General features: G+C 52.1%; 1 protein-coding gene across 2 annotated transcripts in view; it reads right to left on the reverse strand.

The window, feature by feature from the left end:
- The window catches only part of SPTBN4 (spectrin beta, non-erythrocytic 4), a 119288-nt gene that overhangs the window by 35166 nt on the left and 65075 nt on the right, over window positions 1-19047 (reverse strand). The window contains exons 17-20 of one of the 2 annotated variants that reach the window (XM_010380845.2): window positions 17768-17970; window positions 12297-12387; window positions 8682-8828; window positions 7108-7371 (exon numbers count right to left, since the gene is read on the reverse strand). In XM_010380845.2, the coding sequence (XP_010379147.2) occupies window positions 7108-7371; window positions 8682-8828; window positions 12297-12387; window positions 17768-17970 (705 nt within the window). Of the gene's footprint in view, window positions 1-7107; window positions 7372-8681; window positions 8829-10832; window positions 10936-12296; window positions 12388-17767; window positions 17971-19047 lie in introns of those variants that run through there. The other variant, XM_030912643.1, reaches the window with a different exon arrangement.

Below are 19047 nucleotides of genomic sequence, written 5' to 3' on the forward strand. Positions count from 1 at the left end.
TCAGACCCCAAGCCAGCACCTCCCCCAGCCCAGCCTGGCCCCAGTGCCCTCAGGGTGGATGGGACAGCCAGGAAACGTGCCAGGCTGGATGGCAGCCGACCCCCCTCCTGTGTATGCCCGAGGGGATAGTGGGGCCTTGGCAGTTCCCTTCCCCAGTGGCAGCTCCTGAGAGGCAGCTGGGCTTCGTCTGGGTGCCATGGCTCACACAGTCACTTCTTGCCTCGGGCTCCCTCTGCTGGGAAAAGGGTCAGGTAGTCTCGTGCTGGAGCCTGCCTCCGGTACCCATCACTGTGTGACCCCAGGGCCACTCCCTTGTCCCCTCTGGGCTTCAGCCTCTCCTTGAACAATGGGGACCCCCATCTCATGGTTTGCTGGGCTTGGTCGAGATTGAACCCCCTGTGGGGAGGGAAGAGCTAACTCTGTACTCTGGCTAAAGCAGGAGGCCCCAACTCCTTCCTCTAAAACCTAAATAGTACAAAAGAGGGTCAAAGATGGTCAAGCTCACCAGTTGCATTAGAAAAAAATGCAAATACACACACTGCAGTGAGGTACCACTTCCTAGCCATTGGACTGGGAAAGATCTAAAACGTCTGACAATACCAAGTGTTGGCAAGGATAAGAGGAAACAGGAGCTCATGTGGACTGCTGGGGAGAGAGCGCTCAGCCACAAAAGGACCTGGGCAGGCAATTTGGCAAAAGCAAGTGAGCTAAAGATGGTTCTAACTTTTAACACTATAAAAATATTTCATTTACCACCTTCAAATTACTTTTTTTTTTTTTTTGAGATGGGGGTCTCACTCTGTCTACCAGATTGGAGTGCAGTGACACGATCACAGCTCACTGCGGCTTCAACCTCCTAGACTCAAGTGATCCTCCCAATTCAGCCTTCTGAGTAGCTGGGACCACAGGCACGTGGATCTCGCTATGTGGCCCAGGCTGGTCTGGAACTCCTGGGCTTAAGCAATCCTCCTGCCTTGGCCTCCCAAATTACTGGGATTACAGGCATGAGTCACTGTGCCCAATCATCCATGTTGCCTTTTTAAAACGTGTTTTGGGGCCAGGTATAGTGGCTCATGCAAATAATCCCAGCACTTTGGGGGGCTAAGGCGGGAGGACTATTTGAGCCCAGGAGTCTGTGACCAGCCTGGGTAACATAGAGAGACCCTATCTATTAAGAAATAAAAATAAATTAAAATTAAAAAGCAGCATGGGGAGAGGTAAATGCCCCAAATGGAATATGAACAAAAACAAATGAAGTAACTGTGTATCACATAAGTAACATAACCAAAGTGAAGGTGAAAACTAGCTTTTGAAAACAGTAGAGTGATGATACGCTCTCAGATTTAGGACAGTTAAAATTAAAGACTGGCCAGGCATGGTGGTTCACGCCTATTATCCCAGTACTTTGGGAGGCCGAGGTGGGTGGATCACTTGAGGTCAGGAGTTCGGGACCAGCCTGGCCAACATGACGAAACCCCATCTCTACTAAAAATACAAAAATTAGTCAGGCATGGTGGCGGGTGCCTGTAATCCCAGCTACTCAGGAGGCTGAGGCAAGAGAATCACTTGAACCCAGGAGGCGGAGGTTGCAGTGAGCCAAGATCATGCCACTGCTCTCCAGTCTGGGCAACAGAGTGAGACTCCCTCTTAAAAAAAGAAAAATAGGCCGGGCGCGGTGGCTCAAGCCTGTAATCCCAGCACTTTGGGAGGCCGAGACGGGCGGATCACGAGGTCAGGAGATCGAGACCATCCTGGCTAACACGGTGAAACCCCGTCTCTACTAAAGAAATACAAAAACTTAGCCGGGCGATGTGGCGGGCGCCTGTAGTCCCAGCTACTTGGGAGGCTGAGGCGAGAGAATGGCGTAAACCCAGGAGGAGGAACTTGCAGTGAGCTGAGATCCGGCCACTGCACTCCAGCCTGGGAGACAGAGCAAGACTCCGTCTCAAAAAAAAAAAAAAAAAAAAAAAAAAAAAAAAAAAAAAAAAAAAAGAAAAATAAACTGAAGCACAGAGAGAAAAGTAACCTCCTTGGGCTACCCAGGTGATAAGGCACACAGCCAGGCCTTGACCCAGGCAGCCCAGCTCCAGTGTCCATGCCCTTCACTGTGCTGCTTCCCACACTTCCGCTATCCACCAGGGGGTGAGCATTGAGGTCCTTCCCATTGCAAGGAGAAGGCTTCCGAGGCTCAGAGGGAGAGACATAGGTAGCAGGTGGGGGAGCTGTGACTCAGAACCAGACCTGCTGGAGTCCTGAGTCTGTGCCTTCAGCCACTGCAATACACTGCTGGGGTAGAATTAGTAATCACTGCAAGATAATTATGAACCCTAGCAATAGACTGGGGCGGTGGCTTACGCCTGTAATCCCAGCACTTTGGGAGGCCAAGGTGAGCAGATTGCTTCAGCCTGGGAGCTTGAGACCCATAGTCCAAGCTTCTTCACCCTGCCCTGTGCAGGACTGACCTGCATGGACCAGCCCTCCTGTCCTCTGGCTCCCATGTGGGTTGGCCTCAAAAATGGCTTATAATTTTCAGTGCAAAATGGAAAACACAAGGTCCCTTGTTCAAATATTTATTAAGAATTTTGTCCAGGGGCAGTGCCTCACCCCTGTAATCCCAGCACTTTGGGAGACTAAGGCAGGAGGATAACTTGAGGCCAGGAGTTTGAGACCAGTCTGGGCAACATAGTGAGGCCCCCGTCTCTACAAAATAATACAAAAATTATCTGGGCATGGTGGCACACGCCTGTAGTCCCAGCTACTCAGGAGGCTGAGGTGAGAGGTTCACTTGAGCCCAGGAGTTCACGGCTGTAGTGAGCCATGATCATGCCATTGCACTTCAGCCTGGGCGACAGAGGGAGAAACTGTCTCCAAAACAAAAAAAATTCAAGACATCAATAGTAGGGCATTAAACCAAGCATGGAGCCCTGTGCCACTGCATGGGCAAACACCCACAAAGCCAGCCCTGGTTGGCATAGGGAAGCCCAGAGGAAAGTGAGTCTGGGGTATTATCTCCCTGGCTCTTCCCTGCTATGGTGCCATGGTCTGGCTGCTGTTCTTTTTTTTTTTTTTTTTTTTTTTTTTTTTGAGACAGAGTCTTACTGTGTCACCCAGGCTGGAGTGCGGTGGTGCAATCTTGCCTCACTGCAACCTCCACCTCACAAGTTCAAGTGATTCTCATGCCCCAGCCTCCCGAGTAGCTGGGATTACAGGCACGTTGCCACCACGCTCGGCTAATTTTTGTATTTTTAGTAGAGACGGGGTTTTGCCATGTTGCCCAGGTGGGTCTTGAATTCCTGACCTCAAGTGAGCCACCCGCCTTGGCCTCCAAAAGTGCTGGGATTACAGGTGTGAGCCACCGCGCCTGGCCATGGCTGCGTTCTTGACTAAGAGTCCCAGCTCCTGTCTCGAGACTCTCCCCTTCCAAGTTCCAATAACTTCTCCTTCCCTGCCTTCTCTGGCTAGGGGGGAGCAAAGGCTCCCCTCCATGAGTCCCACAGCCCTATATGCTTCCTGCAGCTTCCCATTCTCCACTCACACCTTTGTCAAGAAACTCAAGTTTTCTACAGGTGAGCCTGCCTTCTGTTTCTGGCTGCGACCCTAACAGTCAGATGCCCCTTTCTTGCAGGCTTACCACATCCTGGGCACTGTGCTAAATGGCTCCTTTCTGTGCACAACCCCACCTGGCCCTGGAAGACCTGCACTGATGATAGAGTCCTATTTAAGAGAGCGGACAGAGGCTCAGGGAGGGACTAAAGGTGGTATTGAATAGCCACTTGGTAGCCATGTGACCTCTGTGAGCCACGGATCCTTTCTGTGCTGTGGTTTTCTCCTGGGTAGGGGTAATAACAGGACCTCCCTCACGGGGCTGCTGGGGAGGACAGAGGAGTTAACGGTGCCCAGCACATTATGTACATCACCAGTTCTCAAACTGTGGCCAAGGAACCCCTGGGGATCCCTGAGATCTTTTCAAGGCATCTCCAAGGTTACAACTATTTTTATAAAAATGCTAAGATGTTATTTGCCTTCACCATTCTCATTCTCTCCCCAGCATGCAGCAGCATTTTTCAGAGACCTAATGACCTGTGCTAGTGAAATGGATTGAATACAGACACAGATGGGAGAAGCCAGCTCTCTTCTATTCTAGACATGAAAGAGAACTACAGGCTGGGTGCCATGGCTCATGCCTGTAATCCCAGCACTTTGGGAAGCCAAGGCAGCCAGATCACCTGAGGTCAGGAGTTCAAGACCAGCCTGGGCAACATGGTGAAACCCCATCTCTACTAAAAATACAAAAATTAGCCAGGTGTGGTGGCACAGGCCTGTAATCCCAGCTACTCCAGAGACTGAGGGAGGAGAATTGCTTGAACTCAGGAGGCGGAGGTTGCAGTGAGCCAAGATCACACCACTACACTCCAGCCTGGGCAACAGAGCCAGACTCTGTTTTAATTTTTTTTTTTTTTTTTTTAGTTTAATAAATAGAGATAAAGCCTGGACAACATAGTGAGATTCTGTCTCTTAAAAAAAAATCAGTCAGGCATGGTGGTATGGGTCTGTAGTCCCAGCTGCTTGCGGGACTGAGGGAGGAACATCACTTGAGCCTCAGAGGTTGAGGCTGCAGTGAGCCGTGATCACACCACTGCACTCCAGCCTGCTGACAGAGTGAGATCCTGGCTCAAATAATGAAATAAAATAAAATAGAGACAGGCTCTTGCTCTGTTGCCCAGGCTAGTCTCAAACTCCTAGGTTCAAGCAATCCTCCTGCCTCGGCCTCCCAAAGTGCTGGGATACAGGCATGAGCCACTATGCCTGGCCTCAATTTTCATTTTTAATACAGTGAATGTCAATAGGTCTAACCCACACAGACAAAGCTTTCTGAGGATCTCAGTGCAGTTTAAGAGTGTAAGGGGGTCCTAGAAACCCAGACATTTGAGAACTGCTACTCTATATAAAGTAGTGACTTCATTGGCTGGGCATGGTGGCTCACGCCTGCAATCCCAGCACTTTGGGAGGCCAAGGTGGGTGAATCACCTGCAGTCAGGAGTTTGAGACCAGCCTGGCCAACATGGTGAAATCCCGTCTCTACTAAAAATACAAAAATTAGCTGGGCATGGTGGCACATGCCTGTAATCCCAGCTACTCAGGAGGCTGAGGCAGGAGAATTGCTTGAACCTGGGAGGTAGAGGTTGCAGTGAGCCGAGACTGCACCATTGCACTCCAGCCTGGGTGACAGCAAGACTCCAACGAAAGAAAAGAGAGAGAGAGAGAGAGAGAGAGGAAGGAAGGAAGGAAGGAAGGAAGGAAGGAAGGAAGGAAGGAAGGAAGCAAGGAAGCAAGGAAGCAAGGGGGGGAAGGGGAGGAGGAGGGGGAGAGAACGAACTGACCTCATTGGCCATCACATTCAGATCTGTTTGTCTTTTTGTTTTTTTTTTTTTTTTTTTTTTTTTTTTTGAGACGGAGTCTCGCTCTGTCGCCCGCGCTGGAGTGCAGTGGCCGGATCTCAGCTCACTGCAAGCTCCACCTCCCGGGTTTAGGCCATTCTCCTGCCTCAGCCTCCCGAGTAGCTGGGACTACAGGCGCCCGCCACCAGGCCCGGCTAATTTTTTGTATTTTTTAGTAGAGACGGGGTTTCACAGTGTTAGCCAGGATGGTCTCGATCTCCTGACCTCGTGGATCCACCCGTCTCAGCCTCCCAAAGTGCTGGGATTACAGGCTTGAGCCACCGCGCCCGGCCAAAGGCAGTAACTTTTCATCCATTTTGCCCACTGCTATATCCCAACACCCAGAAAAGTGCCTGGCATATAGTAGGTACCTAATAATTATTTGCCACCGAGATGAATGAATAAATACTAATCAGCGTCATTATGCATTTCTTACTAGCCTTTTTTTTTTTTTTGCCATACACTATGCCAAGCACTATACAACTACACAGGAAGTATATCAAAAAGGAGGAGTGAAGAGTCAAGGGCCCTGGATTGAAATCCAGGCTTTGCTATTTGCTACTCTGGACAAGTAAGTTCACTTCTCACCTCCTGGAACCTCAGTTTCCCATCAGTCAGTCAGGCATTGTTCCTGACAGGTAAAAGCAGGAGCGACGTGGGCCAGATACCATGGCTCACACCTGTAATCCCAGTACTTTGGAAGGCGAAGGCAGAAGAGTTTCTTGAGCCCAAGAGTTTGAGACTAACCTAGGCAATATGGTGAGACCCTGTCTCTATAAAAAGTTTAAAAAGATTATCCAGGTGTGGTGGTATGCACTTGTGATCTCAGCTACTTGGAAGGCTGAGGTGGGAGAATCACTTGAGCCCAAGAGTTTGAGGCTGCAATGAACTGAGATCACGTCACTACACTCCCACTTGGGTGACAGAGTTGCTATCTCAAAGAAAAAAAACAAACAACAACATCAACAACAACAACAAAAAAAAGAAAACCAAAGGCAAGAGCCATTACTCCTTGGGAGGTGAGAAGCAATGGCTACATTCACCTCTGGTCATTCCACGTGAACTGCTGTGTACCAAGCATGGAGCTGCCAAGCTGGGAGCAGATACAAAGCAGATGCTGTGTCTGTTCTCTAAGAGTGCCCTGTTTCATAAAGGAGACACTGGTTATCTGTGTGTCCTTGGGCCAGGTGCCTTACTTTCTGTGCCTCAGTTTCCCCATTGGTAAAATGGGATAATAACAGTACCAATCTCCAGAAGTTGCTGGGAGGAGTCAGTGAGTGCTTGGCCCAGAGACCGGTAGAGGAATGCTAAATGAATGTCATTGTTATTCCATGCAAAGTCATTCCCCTACCCCTGGGTTTTGGTTTCTCCATTCAGGAAATGAGTGTCAGGGTCCTGTGAATCCTTTAGCATGCTAGTCATTTACCTACTGCTTTGTGGCTCTAGATTCTTCCTTTTCCCTTTGTACACCATACCTTAGGGGGTGGTGGCTGCTTCCAACAGTTATTACTAGCTGGATTGCTTCAATATTCCCTTTCTACTCTTCTACAAGTTTGAAATAAATCCCTGTATTCAATCCCCTCCATTTGAAATACCTTGAGTGGGGCTGGATCCTGACCTGGCCCCCATGTGGCATAGCGAGCCCTCATCTGGGCCAGGAAGGCCATACCTGCAGTTTCTTGAGTTGACTGTTGACAGTGGCCAGGTCCCCTCCAGGGTCCACGTCTTGCAGCTGGCTCTCCATATGAAGGAGCTTCTTGTCCAGCTCAGCAAAGCTCTGCACCAGCTGGTCTGCTTTGCTGGCCTCAAAGAGCTGCCGTGCCTTGGCCTGGGTGGTGCTCTCCAGCTCCGCCCAGCACTGGCGGATCTCGCCCAGCTTCTTCCGCACAGAGGCCGCCAGTTCGGGCTTCTCCTGCATCAGTTGCTGGCCCTCCTGCCCCAAGTGGGTGGGTGGGTGGCAGGAGATGGAGAAGAAAGATAGATGGTGGGGAGAATCAGAGAAGTGTGGGAGAGTGACAGGACACAGGGAAAGATGTGAAAAGAGAATCAGAGGCAGGGAGTTGGAGACACATAGGGAGAGAGAGACATGGGGGTGGATGCCGAGATAGGCCCAGAAATGGAAGGAACCAAGGAAGTGAGACAAGAAGAGAGAGACAGACAGACAGAGGTGAGGGGAGGGAGACAGAAAGATGGAGAGACAGACAGATGGACACAGAGACATGGGAAGGAATCAGGGAGGACACACAGTCATAGAGTGATCAACAGAGAGACACGCACAGAAAATCAGAAGCATGGGGAGAGGACCATAAGAAAGACAAGGATAGAAGGACAGACAGAGAGGAAAGAAAGACAGAGGAAGCCAGAGAGGCAGGGAGAGAATGAACTTCCATTAAACTCAAAGTCAAGAAGACTGCCTTCACCATAAGCCACCACTTATGAAACATCAATGACCAGTTAAGGGTTTAATGCCAACCTGGGTGCCTCTGTGTGAGTCAGAAGAGTGTGTATATCCAGGGCTGCAGGTCTAGGGGTTCAGCCAGAGTAGGGGGAAGTTCTGAGGGTTGAGGCTTGGAGCAAATATCTGCCTCAGTCCCTCCAAGAGTGAAGTCAAGATTCTTAGTGGCCCAGAGCTACTTAGGTAACATTAAGTATTAAAAGTAACAAGACCATAGTAATCACAGCTCCTAGGTAGGTGGCCTTGTGTTAAGCACTTTATGTGCACAGAGCCCAGGAAGTAGCTATATTTATTATTTCCCTAATTTTATAGAAGAGCAAACTGAGGCTCCAAGAGGTTAACACAATTACCTAAGGCCCCATAGCTGTTAACAGGCATAGACACAATTAGAACCCAGCACTGTAAGAATCCAAATTTTACTTTAACCCTAGGCTTCCCAGGGGCTGTCCCAGCCCATCTCCCCAACTTTCCATTTTAAATGCCCCAAATGGTATGGAAGGAATCTGGTAGAGGAGGTTATATGAAGAAGTGAAGTATTTAACAAACAGGAGGATACAGGCACCATTCAAAAGAGATGCTGGCCATTTTACAGATGAGCAAATTGAGGCTCAAAGAGGTTACATGAATCACTCAAAGCCACATAGCTAGGAGCAGATCTGGAGCTGATTTGAGTCAGTCCAGAGGTGTGAGACCAGCAGGATGGCAGCAGAGGGTGCAGCAGGTGAGACGTGGGCTCCCTGGAGGCCTCCTGCACCTGGCACAGGCAGAGGGGCCATCAGCTTCCTCACCCTCTCAATCTTCTCCAGCCACTCCTTATTCTGAGCCAGCTCGGCCATGAATGCCTGGTGCCGGAGCCATCTCTTATGCAGCTTGTGGCTGTCCTCCCGCGTGCCATCCCGCGCCATCAGCATCTTCTCATGGATCCAGCCATCCAGCTGTACAGAACAGGGTAGGAGGGCTCAGCCGGTCCCCTCAACCTGCCACAGCCCCCCATTCCCTTCAGGAAGTCCCAGGATCAGGACCTGGGCTGCTAGGGTGTATGGGTGGAACGAAGAGAAGATGAAGAAACCTTTGCAAGTGAGGCCTTTATGTTGGGGATGGGTGCAGCTCAAGCCCTTTCCTGGATAGCGGATGGATGGAAGGGTCCCCAGAATGCCCAGTCCTTTGCCCCCCTGTCCTCTGTCTTGAGGGAAGCCCTCCTCAACTTCCCACAAGCCCCCAAGGCAGGACCAGTCAGCCCCTTAGACTTGGAGACAAATCATCCCCCCAAAACAAGCTCTCTAACCCAATTTAGCTAACTCCCAATTCATCCTCAGGACCACCCCTCACATAGCAACACTTAGACCCTTCATTCAATCTTAGTCACCCCCTAATAAGGACCAATTGAAAAGCCTCAACCCATTCCCAAGGGTATCCAATGAAGCCCCCATATCTAGCCCCAGTTCCTCCAGTATGGCCAGATCAATCCCCCAAACAATCTCCCAATGAAAGCTAACTCTAGCTGTCTCTAAACTAGCCCTCCAATCTGGAGTAGATCCATCCTCCACAATTGAGATCTAGCACCCCTAATGAGTACACAGGGGTCCCCAATTGTTTCCTTGGGACTCTAAGACCACAGATTCCCAAACCATGACCAGTTCTAGCCCTCAACCAAAACCAACCCCAGCCAAATGTGAAAAACAAAGCTGTGTTCTGGCTCTCCAAACCAGTCTACCCCAAAATCTAGCCACAGACTCGCCATCGTGGATCAGATCGAACCTCCCAAGCCAGCCAGCACCCCATTCTACAACTAAAGCCAGTTCTAGTCCTCCCACCCATCAACGAAACCAGTCACGCAAAACGCAAGCACCAAGAGTGGGCCCCTCTCACGGCACTGGGCAGGATCAATCACAGGCTGCTTTCTGAGCCTCCCCGCAACCCCCTCCAGTAAAAAACCAGACTTATCCCCCAAGCCAGAACTTCCCCACTCATGACCAAACCTAGCACCTGAAACAGTTTGCTCCTCCCCTTTCTCCTCCCCACTCCAGTCACAAGATCCTCCCTCCTCCCTCCTGCAAAAAGAAAAAAAACAAAACAAAACGGACTCCAGCTCAGCGGGGCCGGGAGGCAAACGCAGTCATAGCCAAGGACAAATCCCAGATCCCCAGCCGGTCAAACCCCAGCCCATGTTCCCCGAGCATGTGTTCCCTAGGGGTCCAGGACAGCATCACACTCCTTCATACACACACTAGAACCAAGTCCAATGTTGAACCCCCCAACTCAATTCACAGGTTCCCGATGCGTAGGGAAGAGTCCAACGGCAACCACAGCCCGCAGTGAAAGCAGACCCCTTAAAGAGATGGTACCCCATCCTCAAAGTAAAGCCCCCTCAAAAGTGATTCATTCATTATGGAAGGCAAAACCAGACTATCCAACAACCCAGGAAAAGCCCCACAAAGTCAGAGCCCCCTATACCCAAAGAAAATCCAAGACCCTTCATCATCCAAGCCCCACAAAAGTGATTCACCTCCATCATCCAAAGCTAATACAGATCCCCCAAAACAAGAAAGAAACCCCCCAAAAGGTTGAGAAGCCCCCAACCCCAGGGCAAATCTTAGATGTCCCATTACCCGGAGAAGAGCCCCCCCTAGAGAGGCTGAGACGCCCTGAACCCTCAGGGCAAATCCAGATTACCCTAGAAGTGGTCTTAGAAGTCCTCCCGCTTCGCTCCCCTCCCCTGGGGGCCGGCCCCTCAGTCTCGCCCGCGCCAGCACCGCGGACAGCTCCCGGCATCCTTGTCCCTCCCCCAGGGCGGGGGTCCGGGAGCCTGCCCGGCCCGCCCCCGCGCCGCCCCGCCCCTCCCTCCCGCGGCCACGGCGGGCGGGCACGCGCCTGAGCCCCCTCCCCTGCCTGTGTCCGCGGGGTGCGCGCCAACCCCCTCCCCTGGGCGCCCCCGAGACCTGAAGCGGCAGTGGCGTTGGCGGGGCGTCCCTGCGGCGGGCGGGCGGGCGCTCGCCCCTCCACTGCGACGGTAGCGGCAGCGGCGGCTACGGCTGAGGCTCCGGCGGCCGCGCGCCCCTTCCCTCGCCCCCGCGCCGCGGCCGCGCGCCCGCCCGCGTGCGCCCCCTGCCTGCCTCCCTGCCCGCCTCTTTGCGGGGCCCCAGGTGGGGGTGCAGGAGGAACCACCACTCTTCCCAAGGCTTTGGGTGGGGGGCTTCTGTGCCATCTCAGATGATTGCTACCTGGTCCAGAACAGTCTCATGAGGGATGAGGGGGGTGCTCCTGGACCAAATCAAATGCCGGGAGGGGGCGCCTGGGGCTTGGACTGCCTCACTATGGGAGTGGGGATTATGGGGAGGGCCTGGGTGGGGGCCTCCTGAACCATCTCTAGTGGGAAGAAGCTCGGGCTCCTGGCCACCACATGTGGACAGGGGATATGGGAGGGCGACCTGGAATATCTCTTACAATCTCCCCATCTCCAGCGATGGGGAACAGGGGATTCCTCCAATGGCTCAAGTCCAGGCCTACCCCAGTTATGGGGGAGGGAGGAAGGGTATGGAGGCCCTTGTTTATTTCGTATGCGGAGAGAACAATCTCCCATGGGCTTTCAACGTAGCGGGGAGGGTCGAATCATCTCTAATTGAGGCTGAGAGGTTTAGGGGTTAGACCTGGTTCCTGAACCAGCTTTGGTTGGCAGAAACTTAGATACGGGGTGATGATGGAGGAGGGGATGATCCTGAGTCACACAGATGGAGGGGCTCGAGGCCAGGACTATCTCTGTTTAGGGTTTAGGAAAATGTTTACTGGGCCATCTCTAATGTGGCCAAAGTCTAGAATCGTTTTATGGAATGCAGGGGAAGGAGGGGAAGACAGCAGGTCTCCTGAACCGTCACTAATAAGGAAGCGGGCCTGGACATCTCGGATTAGGGGAGATCGTCCCTAATGTGTGCAGATCATCCCTTAGGGAAGGGACTTAACTCCTGAACACATTTAAAGCGGCGAGGGCTTGGTTCAGAGCCATCGCTGGCTGCAGGAGGGCGCAGGGCCGCTGGCCCCCCCCCAGGGCCCTCAACCCCTATCCCCATCGCCCGCCCCGCCCCTCTCCTGGGGTACAGCGATTCTCACAAATCTCAGGAGAGAAAGGTGAGATCAGCGCGCGTCCCCGCGGGACCTGTAGGCGCGGACACGCGCGGTTGCCAGGGGCGCCCGGGGCCCCTCCTTCCTTCCCCGGAGTCGGCGTGGGCGGGCAGGGACCTCGGAGCATGCGCACTGATACCCGGCTCCGCGCGCCTCCTGGCGGCCTAGAGCGACCATCGCTCCGCGACCCACTTAGACGGGGCGTCCCCACCCCCACCTCGGCGGAGGATCACTTCCCTCCCAACTAAAGGGTGTGTCTCCGTCCCCAGCACACCTGGAGTTCCTACCTCATGGCAGTCTCGGAGGAAGTGCTGCAACTCAAGTTGGTCATGTAGCTTTTGCATCCATTGCTGGGCCCGTAACTGGTTTTCTTGGTTCCTGGGGATGGGGAGATAAGGGCTGGGGAAAGGTCCCGGGGGGTAGCGGGGAGGCGCTGGCAGTAGGATCGTGAGGGCATTGGGTTGGGTAGGGGAAGAAGGGCGTGGAGAACATGTAAGAGAAGAGAGAGGAACTAGTGGGGCAAAGCCAGCGGGGACAGGGCTGGAGAAGGGCAGAGAGAGAGAGACAGAGGAAGAGAAACGGAGAGGGAGAGACAGGCACTTAGAAAGAAAGAGATATAGATGCAGAGAAAAAAAGGCAATTCTAGAGAGAAAGATAACAGAGAACCAAAGACAGACATACCCAGGGACAAAAACAAAACAAAACAAAAAACGAGAAAGTGAGAGGAGACACCAGAAAGAAGGAGAGAGAGAGAGAGAAAGACAGTAAGACAAGACGAGAAAAGAGATGGAGTAAGGCAGAGCCAGAAAGATACTCAGGGAGCAGCAGATGAGGAAAGAGGAGGCAGAGAGAGGGAAAGTGACAGAAGGAGTCCAGTCAGGGATAGCCCAGAAAGAGACAGGCAGAGAAGTGGCAAATGCCACTAGGAAAAGACAGCTCCACAGACAACAGACAGACCAGGGGGCCACAGAGTTGGAGAGAGGGAAGAGAGCAGAGCGTGGGGAGAGATGACAGCAGAGTCGCAGAGAAGCTGAAGTGGGCGTGCCTGGGGGCAGAGCCAGGCCCTTGGCCTGACTGAACTGACCAGGCTGGACCCAGGCCACACCACCCTGGAGTCAGCTGGGACCATGGGCCCCGGGCAGTCTGGCCTCCCGCCCACAGTACAAGGCAAAGTGCCCAAGAGGCCTAGTGGATGGGGCTGGGGCATCCCACATGGGCTCCCATGCATCCCTGTCCTGTTGCTGTCTGTCTCCCCTAGGAAGAGAGAGAGAATGAGACTGTCCTCCCAGGGTCCCCCCCTGAGAGTCCTTAGAGTCTTTTTTTTTTTTTTTTTTTTTTTTTTTTTTTTTTTTTTTTTTTTTTGAGATGGAGTCTCGCTCCATCGCCCAGGCTGGAGTGCATGATCTCAGCTCACTCCAACCTCACCTCCCAGGTTCAGGTGATTCTCCTGCCTCGGCCTCCCAAGTAGCTGGGGTTACAGGTGCCCATCACCAGGCCTGGCTAATTTTTGTATTTTTAGTAGTGACAGGGTTTCGCCATGTTGGCCAGGCTGGTTTCGAACTCCTGACCTCAAGTGATCTGCCTGCCTTGGTCTTCCAAAGTGCTGGGATGAGAGTGAGCCCCTGCACTTGGCCAATCTCAGAGGCCTTTCTGACCTTCCAGTCCCCACCCCCCCACCTTCCAAACTCTTATCCTCCTCGCACTCTTCCCCCTCACTGTGTGATAACTGCACTGGCCTTCTCACTGTGCCTGGAGCAAGCCTCAGGCCCTTGGCACTGGCTGTTCCCTCTGTCAGGAATGCTTCTTCCCCCAGTGTCTACTCAAAGATCACCTTCTTCACGAGGTCCCTCCTGACCACTCCCCAACACTTGCTAGCTTTCTTTCCTTCTTTAATTTTCTCCTTCGCACTTAACACAATCTAACACATGCTATATGTTACTTATTTATCTTGTCTGTCTCCCATGCTAGGATATGTCATTTCCATGAGGGCAGGGATTTTTGTCTGTTTTGTTCCTAGATGTATCCCCAATGCCTAGGAAAAGGGCTTGGCACACAGTGCACGCTCGATATATTTTTGTTAAATGAATGAATGCAAGAAACACAGTGGCAGACAGAAAAAGAGATGGGAGAAACAAAAGTACAGTGTCTGTGAAAGAGGCAAAAAGACAGACAGGGCTATAGAGGTGCAGATGGAGGGAGAGAAAAACAGACAGGGAGCAGGAAACAGAGATACAGAAATAGATGGATAGATGGAGGCAAAGAGACAAAGTGTATAGGAGACAGTTCCAGAGGCAGAACCAGAGAGAAGGAACAGGAAGGGCCTGAGACAAGCAAGTGAAGCACTCACTGCCTCCTGCTTAACTTAGCTCAGGAGCCAGGAGAGACAAAATGCCTCTGAAATTGAGCTGAAATCAATCCCTCTAGGCCTTCAGCAGCCAAACTGTCAAGCATCAGTCTTAGAGATGAGGAAGACCCTGAGTCTCCATGAGGGTAAAAGAACAACAGACTGGGCATGGTAGCTCATGCCTGTAATCCAAGCACTTTGGGAGGCCAAAGTAGGAGGATTGCTTGAGCCCAGGAGTTTGAGACCACTCTGGGCAATATAGTGAGACCTCATCTCTACAAAAAAAAAAGAATTAAAAATTAGCCGAGCAAGGTGGCACACACTTGCAGTCCCAGCTACTCAGGAGGCTGAGGCAGGAGGATTGTTTGAGCCCAGGAGGTTGAGGCTGCCGTGAGCAGTGCTCGCACCACTGCACTCCAGCCTGGGCAACAAAGCAAGACCCTGTCTTTAAAAAAAAAAAAAAAGAAAAGAAAGCAACAGGGTTCAAATCCAGGCTGTGGCACTTCCTGGCCATGACTCTGGGCAAGTCAGTTTCCCTCTCTGAGCCTCACATGCAAAATGCAGAAAAGAACAGCACCTAGCGGCTGGGCACGGTGGCTCACACCTGTAATCCCGCACTTTGGGAGGCCAAGGCAGGTGGATCACTTGGAGTCAGGAGTTTGAGACCAGCCTGGCCAACATGGTGAAACCCTGTCTCTACCAAAAATACAAAAATTAGCTGAACATGGTGGCTCTTGCCTGTGATCCCAGTACTCAGGAGGCTGAAGCTGGAGAATTGCTTGAACTCAGGAGGCAGAGGTTGCAGTGAGGCAAGATTGCCCGACAACACTCCAGCCTGGGTGACAGAGTGAGACTCCATCTCAAAAAAAAAAAAAAAAAAAAGAACAGCATCTCACACACAGGTTCCAGCTGAGGGGCCAGGCAAGCCGAAGCTCTAAGTGACTTGCCCTGAATGTCATAGTTTGAGGGGGAAGCCAGGTCTAAGACCCCCAGGGCCCCAGTCCCCAGCTCTGTATGGCTTTGCCCCCTTGTGGATGTAGAAACCCCTCCCACTCCTCCCACAGGGTGGGAAATGTGCCCCCAGATAAATAAATGACTGGGATGGTGGGGAGGCGCAGCGATTAGTCCATCTTAATACCTCTGTGTTCACACCTCACCCACCACAAGCCTGGGGCAAATGCCACATCTCCCATAGCCCCTGCACGTCTCCCATCTGGGCCCTGACCTTTCTGCCTGGGCTTCCTCCGTCCCAGCCCCGAGCATTCTGGGCCATCCTTGTCAGATAACGTTTGAGCTCTGTGAAGCAGGAATCATATTCTATCCTGGTCATCTCTGTGACCAAACCCCACTCTGTACCGAGCACAGGCTCAGTACATGTTTAATTGACTGGAGAATGAGTGAATAAACAATAACGGTGAAAGGAGCAATTAATGAATGACTGAAAAGAAATGAATGAGTGAATCATGGAATGAACTATCCTCCGGGCTCCTCCTCCTCGTTTTGCTGAGCCTGGCATGCAGCAGATGCTCAAGAAATGTGGAACAGGCCAGGCTCAGTGGCTCACATCTGTAGTCCAGCTACTCAGGAGGCTGAGGCAGGAGAGTTGGTCGAGCCTAGGAGCTCCAGGCTGCAGTGAGCTATGACTGCACCACTGCACTCCAGCCTGGGCAACAGAGTAAGATCCCTGTCTCAAAAAAAAAAAAAAAAAAAAAAAAGGTGGGACAAAGGAAGGAAGGATCCAGGCCTGGATGGAAAAGGGGGCACTAAATGATGAGTTTGCATCCTCAAGAACAGAATTTCCATAAAAGTTTCTTTGAGAAACTTGCAGCCTTGTCCCAGATAAATCTAAGGAAAGGATGTCTGAGCCCTAAACAGAAAATGGGTAGCGGTCTTGGGGCTGGAGGTGGCACAGTGAAGTGACCAGGGATGCTTTCTGTCAGAAGACGGGAAGACAGAAGGAGGGGTACTGGGTCCTTTTCTGGCCTGGATCATGCCAGAGAGAGCCAGAGAGCCTGAGCGGAGAAATTTAGGGTCACCAGGAGGAGCAGAAACAGCTCTAATGATGGACAGAACTGGGTCTGGAAGATGAGAAGGGATTTCCCATGATGGCTGGAGGTGGTGGTGCTGTTTTGTTCAGGGCCTACCTACAATAGTGCCTGGCACACAGCAGATGCTCAATAAATGTCTTCGCTTGATTAGTGCAAGGACAGACAAGAGAGTGGTGGCAAGAGACAGATGGTGACAGAAGCAGAGAACAACGAGGTTCAAGAGATGAGAGAGACAGAGAGACACACAGACACTCACTCTGCATGCTTCTGAGAGTAGCTGGGGCCAGGCAGAGGTGCTTACACAAAATATTTGACAACCAGCCTGGCAGGGGACACTGTCCCATCTGGAAAGCTGGAGCACACCTATGCCTGGCCTCTAGCTGCTGGATCTGGGGAGTTCTGGGAGTTCCCAAGGAGGCTGCAGAAGAGCAGGAGGGATAATGGGGCATCTAGGGAAGTAAGTTAACCTTTTTTTTTTTTTTTGGAGTAGAGACAGAGTCTTGCTCTGTCATCCAGGCTGGAGTGCAGTGGTATGATCACAGTTCATTGCTGTCTCAGTCTCCCAGACTCAAGCAATCCTCCCATCTCAGCCTCAAGAGTAGCTGGGACTACAGGCACACATCACCACACCCAGTTATCTTTTTTTTTTTTTTTAATTTTAGAGAAGGGGTCTCACTGTGTTGCCCAGGCTGGTCTGGAACTCTTGGGCTCAAGTAGTCCTCCCGTCTCAGCCTACCAAAGTGCTGGGATTACAGCTATGAGTCACTGCACCCAGCCTAACATTTTAACAACAGGACCAGCTATCGCACGCTGAGGGCAAGCTTGAGGAAGAAACCTTTCATTGCATATCCTTCTGTATCTTTTGCGTTGACAGCCTCAGGTTACCTTTTCACAATATATCCACTTAAGGCCAGGTGCAGTGGCTCATGCCTCTAATCACAGCACTTTGGGAGGCCGAGGCAGGTGAATTACCTGAGGTCACGAGTTCAAGACCAGCCTGGCCAACATGGTGAAAGCGTGTCTCTACTAAAAATACAAAAATTAGCCAGGCATGGTGGCTTATGCCTGTAGTCCCAGCTACTCAGGAGGCTGAGGCAGGAGAATCACTTGAACCCAGGAGGTGAGGGTTGCAGTGAGCTGAGATCGTGCCACTGCACTCCAGCCTGGACAACAGAGCGAGACCCTATCTCAAAAAAAAAATCCACTTAAATCTAAGACAACATGAAATTAAATAGAAATAGGAAAGGGCCACAGAGAAGCAGAAATCGTGATGAAAGGAGTGGGACCCTGGCCTCCCACACCACTCCCCTGTGCTGGGCCCCATCTTCTGCCCCCTCCCTGGGGTGGACGGGTCTGGGAGACCTACTTCTCCAGCAGCCGAGTCACAGCCTCCTGAGCCTGCTCCCCATAGATGTTGCCCTGCCTCAGCAGGCCCTCCGCAGCCTGCACGGCCACCTGCATCTTTTGCTGGTTCAGCTCCATGGTGGTGAGAAAATCCCGGTGCTGTTTCAACGCCTCCTCCACCGATTCCACTGTGCCCGGGAGCTCCGCACCAGACAGCGCCATCTCCTGGGGAGGAGGGAGCATGGTGCAAAGGTCAGCCTCATTCCATTCCAGGACCTGGGAGAGGCTGCCAGCCTGGCTTGTCACCACTATCCGCAACCTTGCAAGCATCGAACATTGCAGTTGTGGTCCCACCTCAGGGCCGTTGTCCATGCTGGTGTCTCTGCCTGGCGGTCTGTCCCTCCAGATACCCCCATGGCTGGCTCTTTCACTTTCTTCAGGTCTCTGATCACCCTGCCAAAAATATCAACTCCCACCCCAGCCCTATCCCACTATCCTCCTGTATTATTTCTTTTTGTCGGGGGAGGGAGCCGACGGAGACTCACTCTGTTGCCCAGGCTGGAGTGCAGTGGTGCAACCCAGTTCACTGCAACCTCTACCTCCTGGGTTCAAGTGATTCTCCTCCCTCAGTCTCCCAAGTATCTGGGATTACAGGTGCATACCACCAAGCCTAGCTAATTTTTTGTATTTTTGGTAGAGACGGGCTTTCACCATGTTGGCCAGGCTGGTCTCAAACTCCTGACCTCAGGTGATCCGCCTGCCTTGGACTCCCAAAGTGCTTGGATTACTGGCGTGAGCCACCGCACCTGGCCAACCCTCCTGTATTATTTCTCATAGCATATACCTGGCAATATTAGCAATGCATTGACTTGTTTACTCTCTCCTCTCCCACATACTAGAATGTCAACCACATGAGGGCAGGATTCTGTATTTTGTTGCCTGAGGTGTGCTCTGCCCCAAAATAGTGCCCAGCACAGGGGAGGCACTCAGTAAATATTTGCTTAATATGAAGACTGAAGCCTGGGTATGGTGGATTATGTCTATAATCCCAGAACTTTGGGAGGCCGAGGCGGGAGGATCACTTGAACCCAGGAGTTCGAGACCAGCCTGGGCAACATGGTGAAACCCCATCTCTACTAAAAATACAAAAAATTAACCAGGCGTGGTGGCACGTGCCTGTAGTCCCAGCTACTTGGGGGGCTGAGGTGGGAGGATTGCTTAAGCCCCATAGGTCAAGGCTGCAGTGAGCCGTGATCGTGCCACTGCACTCAGGCCTGGGTGACAGAGTGAGGTCCTGTCTCA

Source organism: Rhinopithecus roxellana, chromosome 12 (genome assembly GCF_007565055.1).
Source record: "Rhinopithecus roxellana isolate Shanxi Qingling chromosome 12, ASM756505v1, whole genome shotgun sequence".
Classification (NCBI taxonomy): Eukaryota; Metazoa; Chordata; class Mammalia; order Primates; family Cercopithecidae; genus Rhinopithecus; species Rhinopithecus roxellana.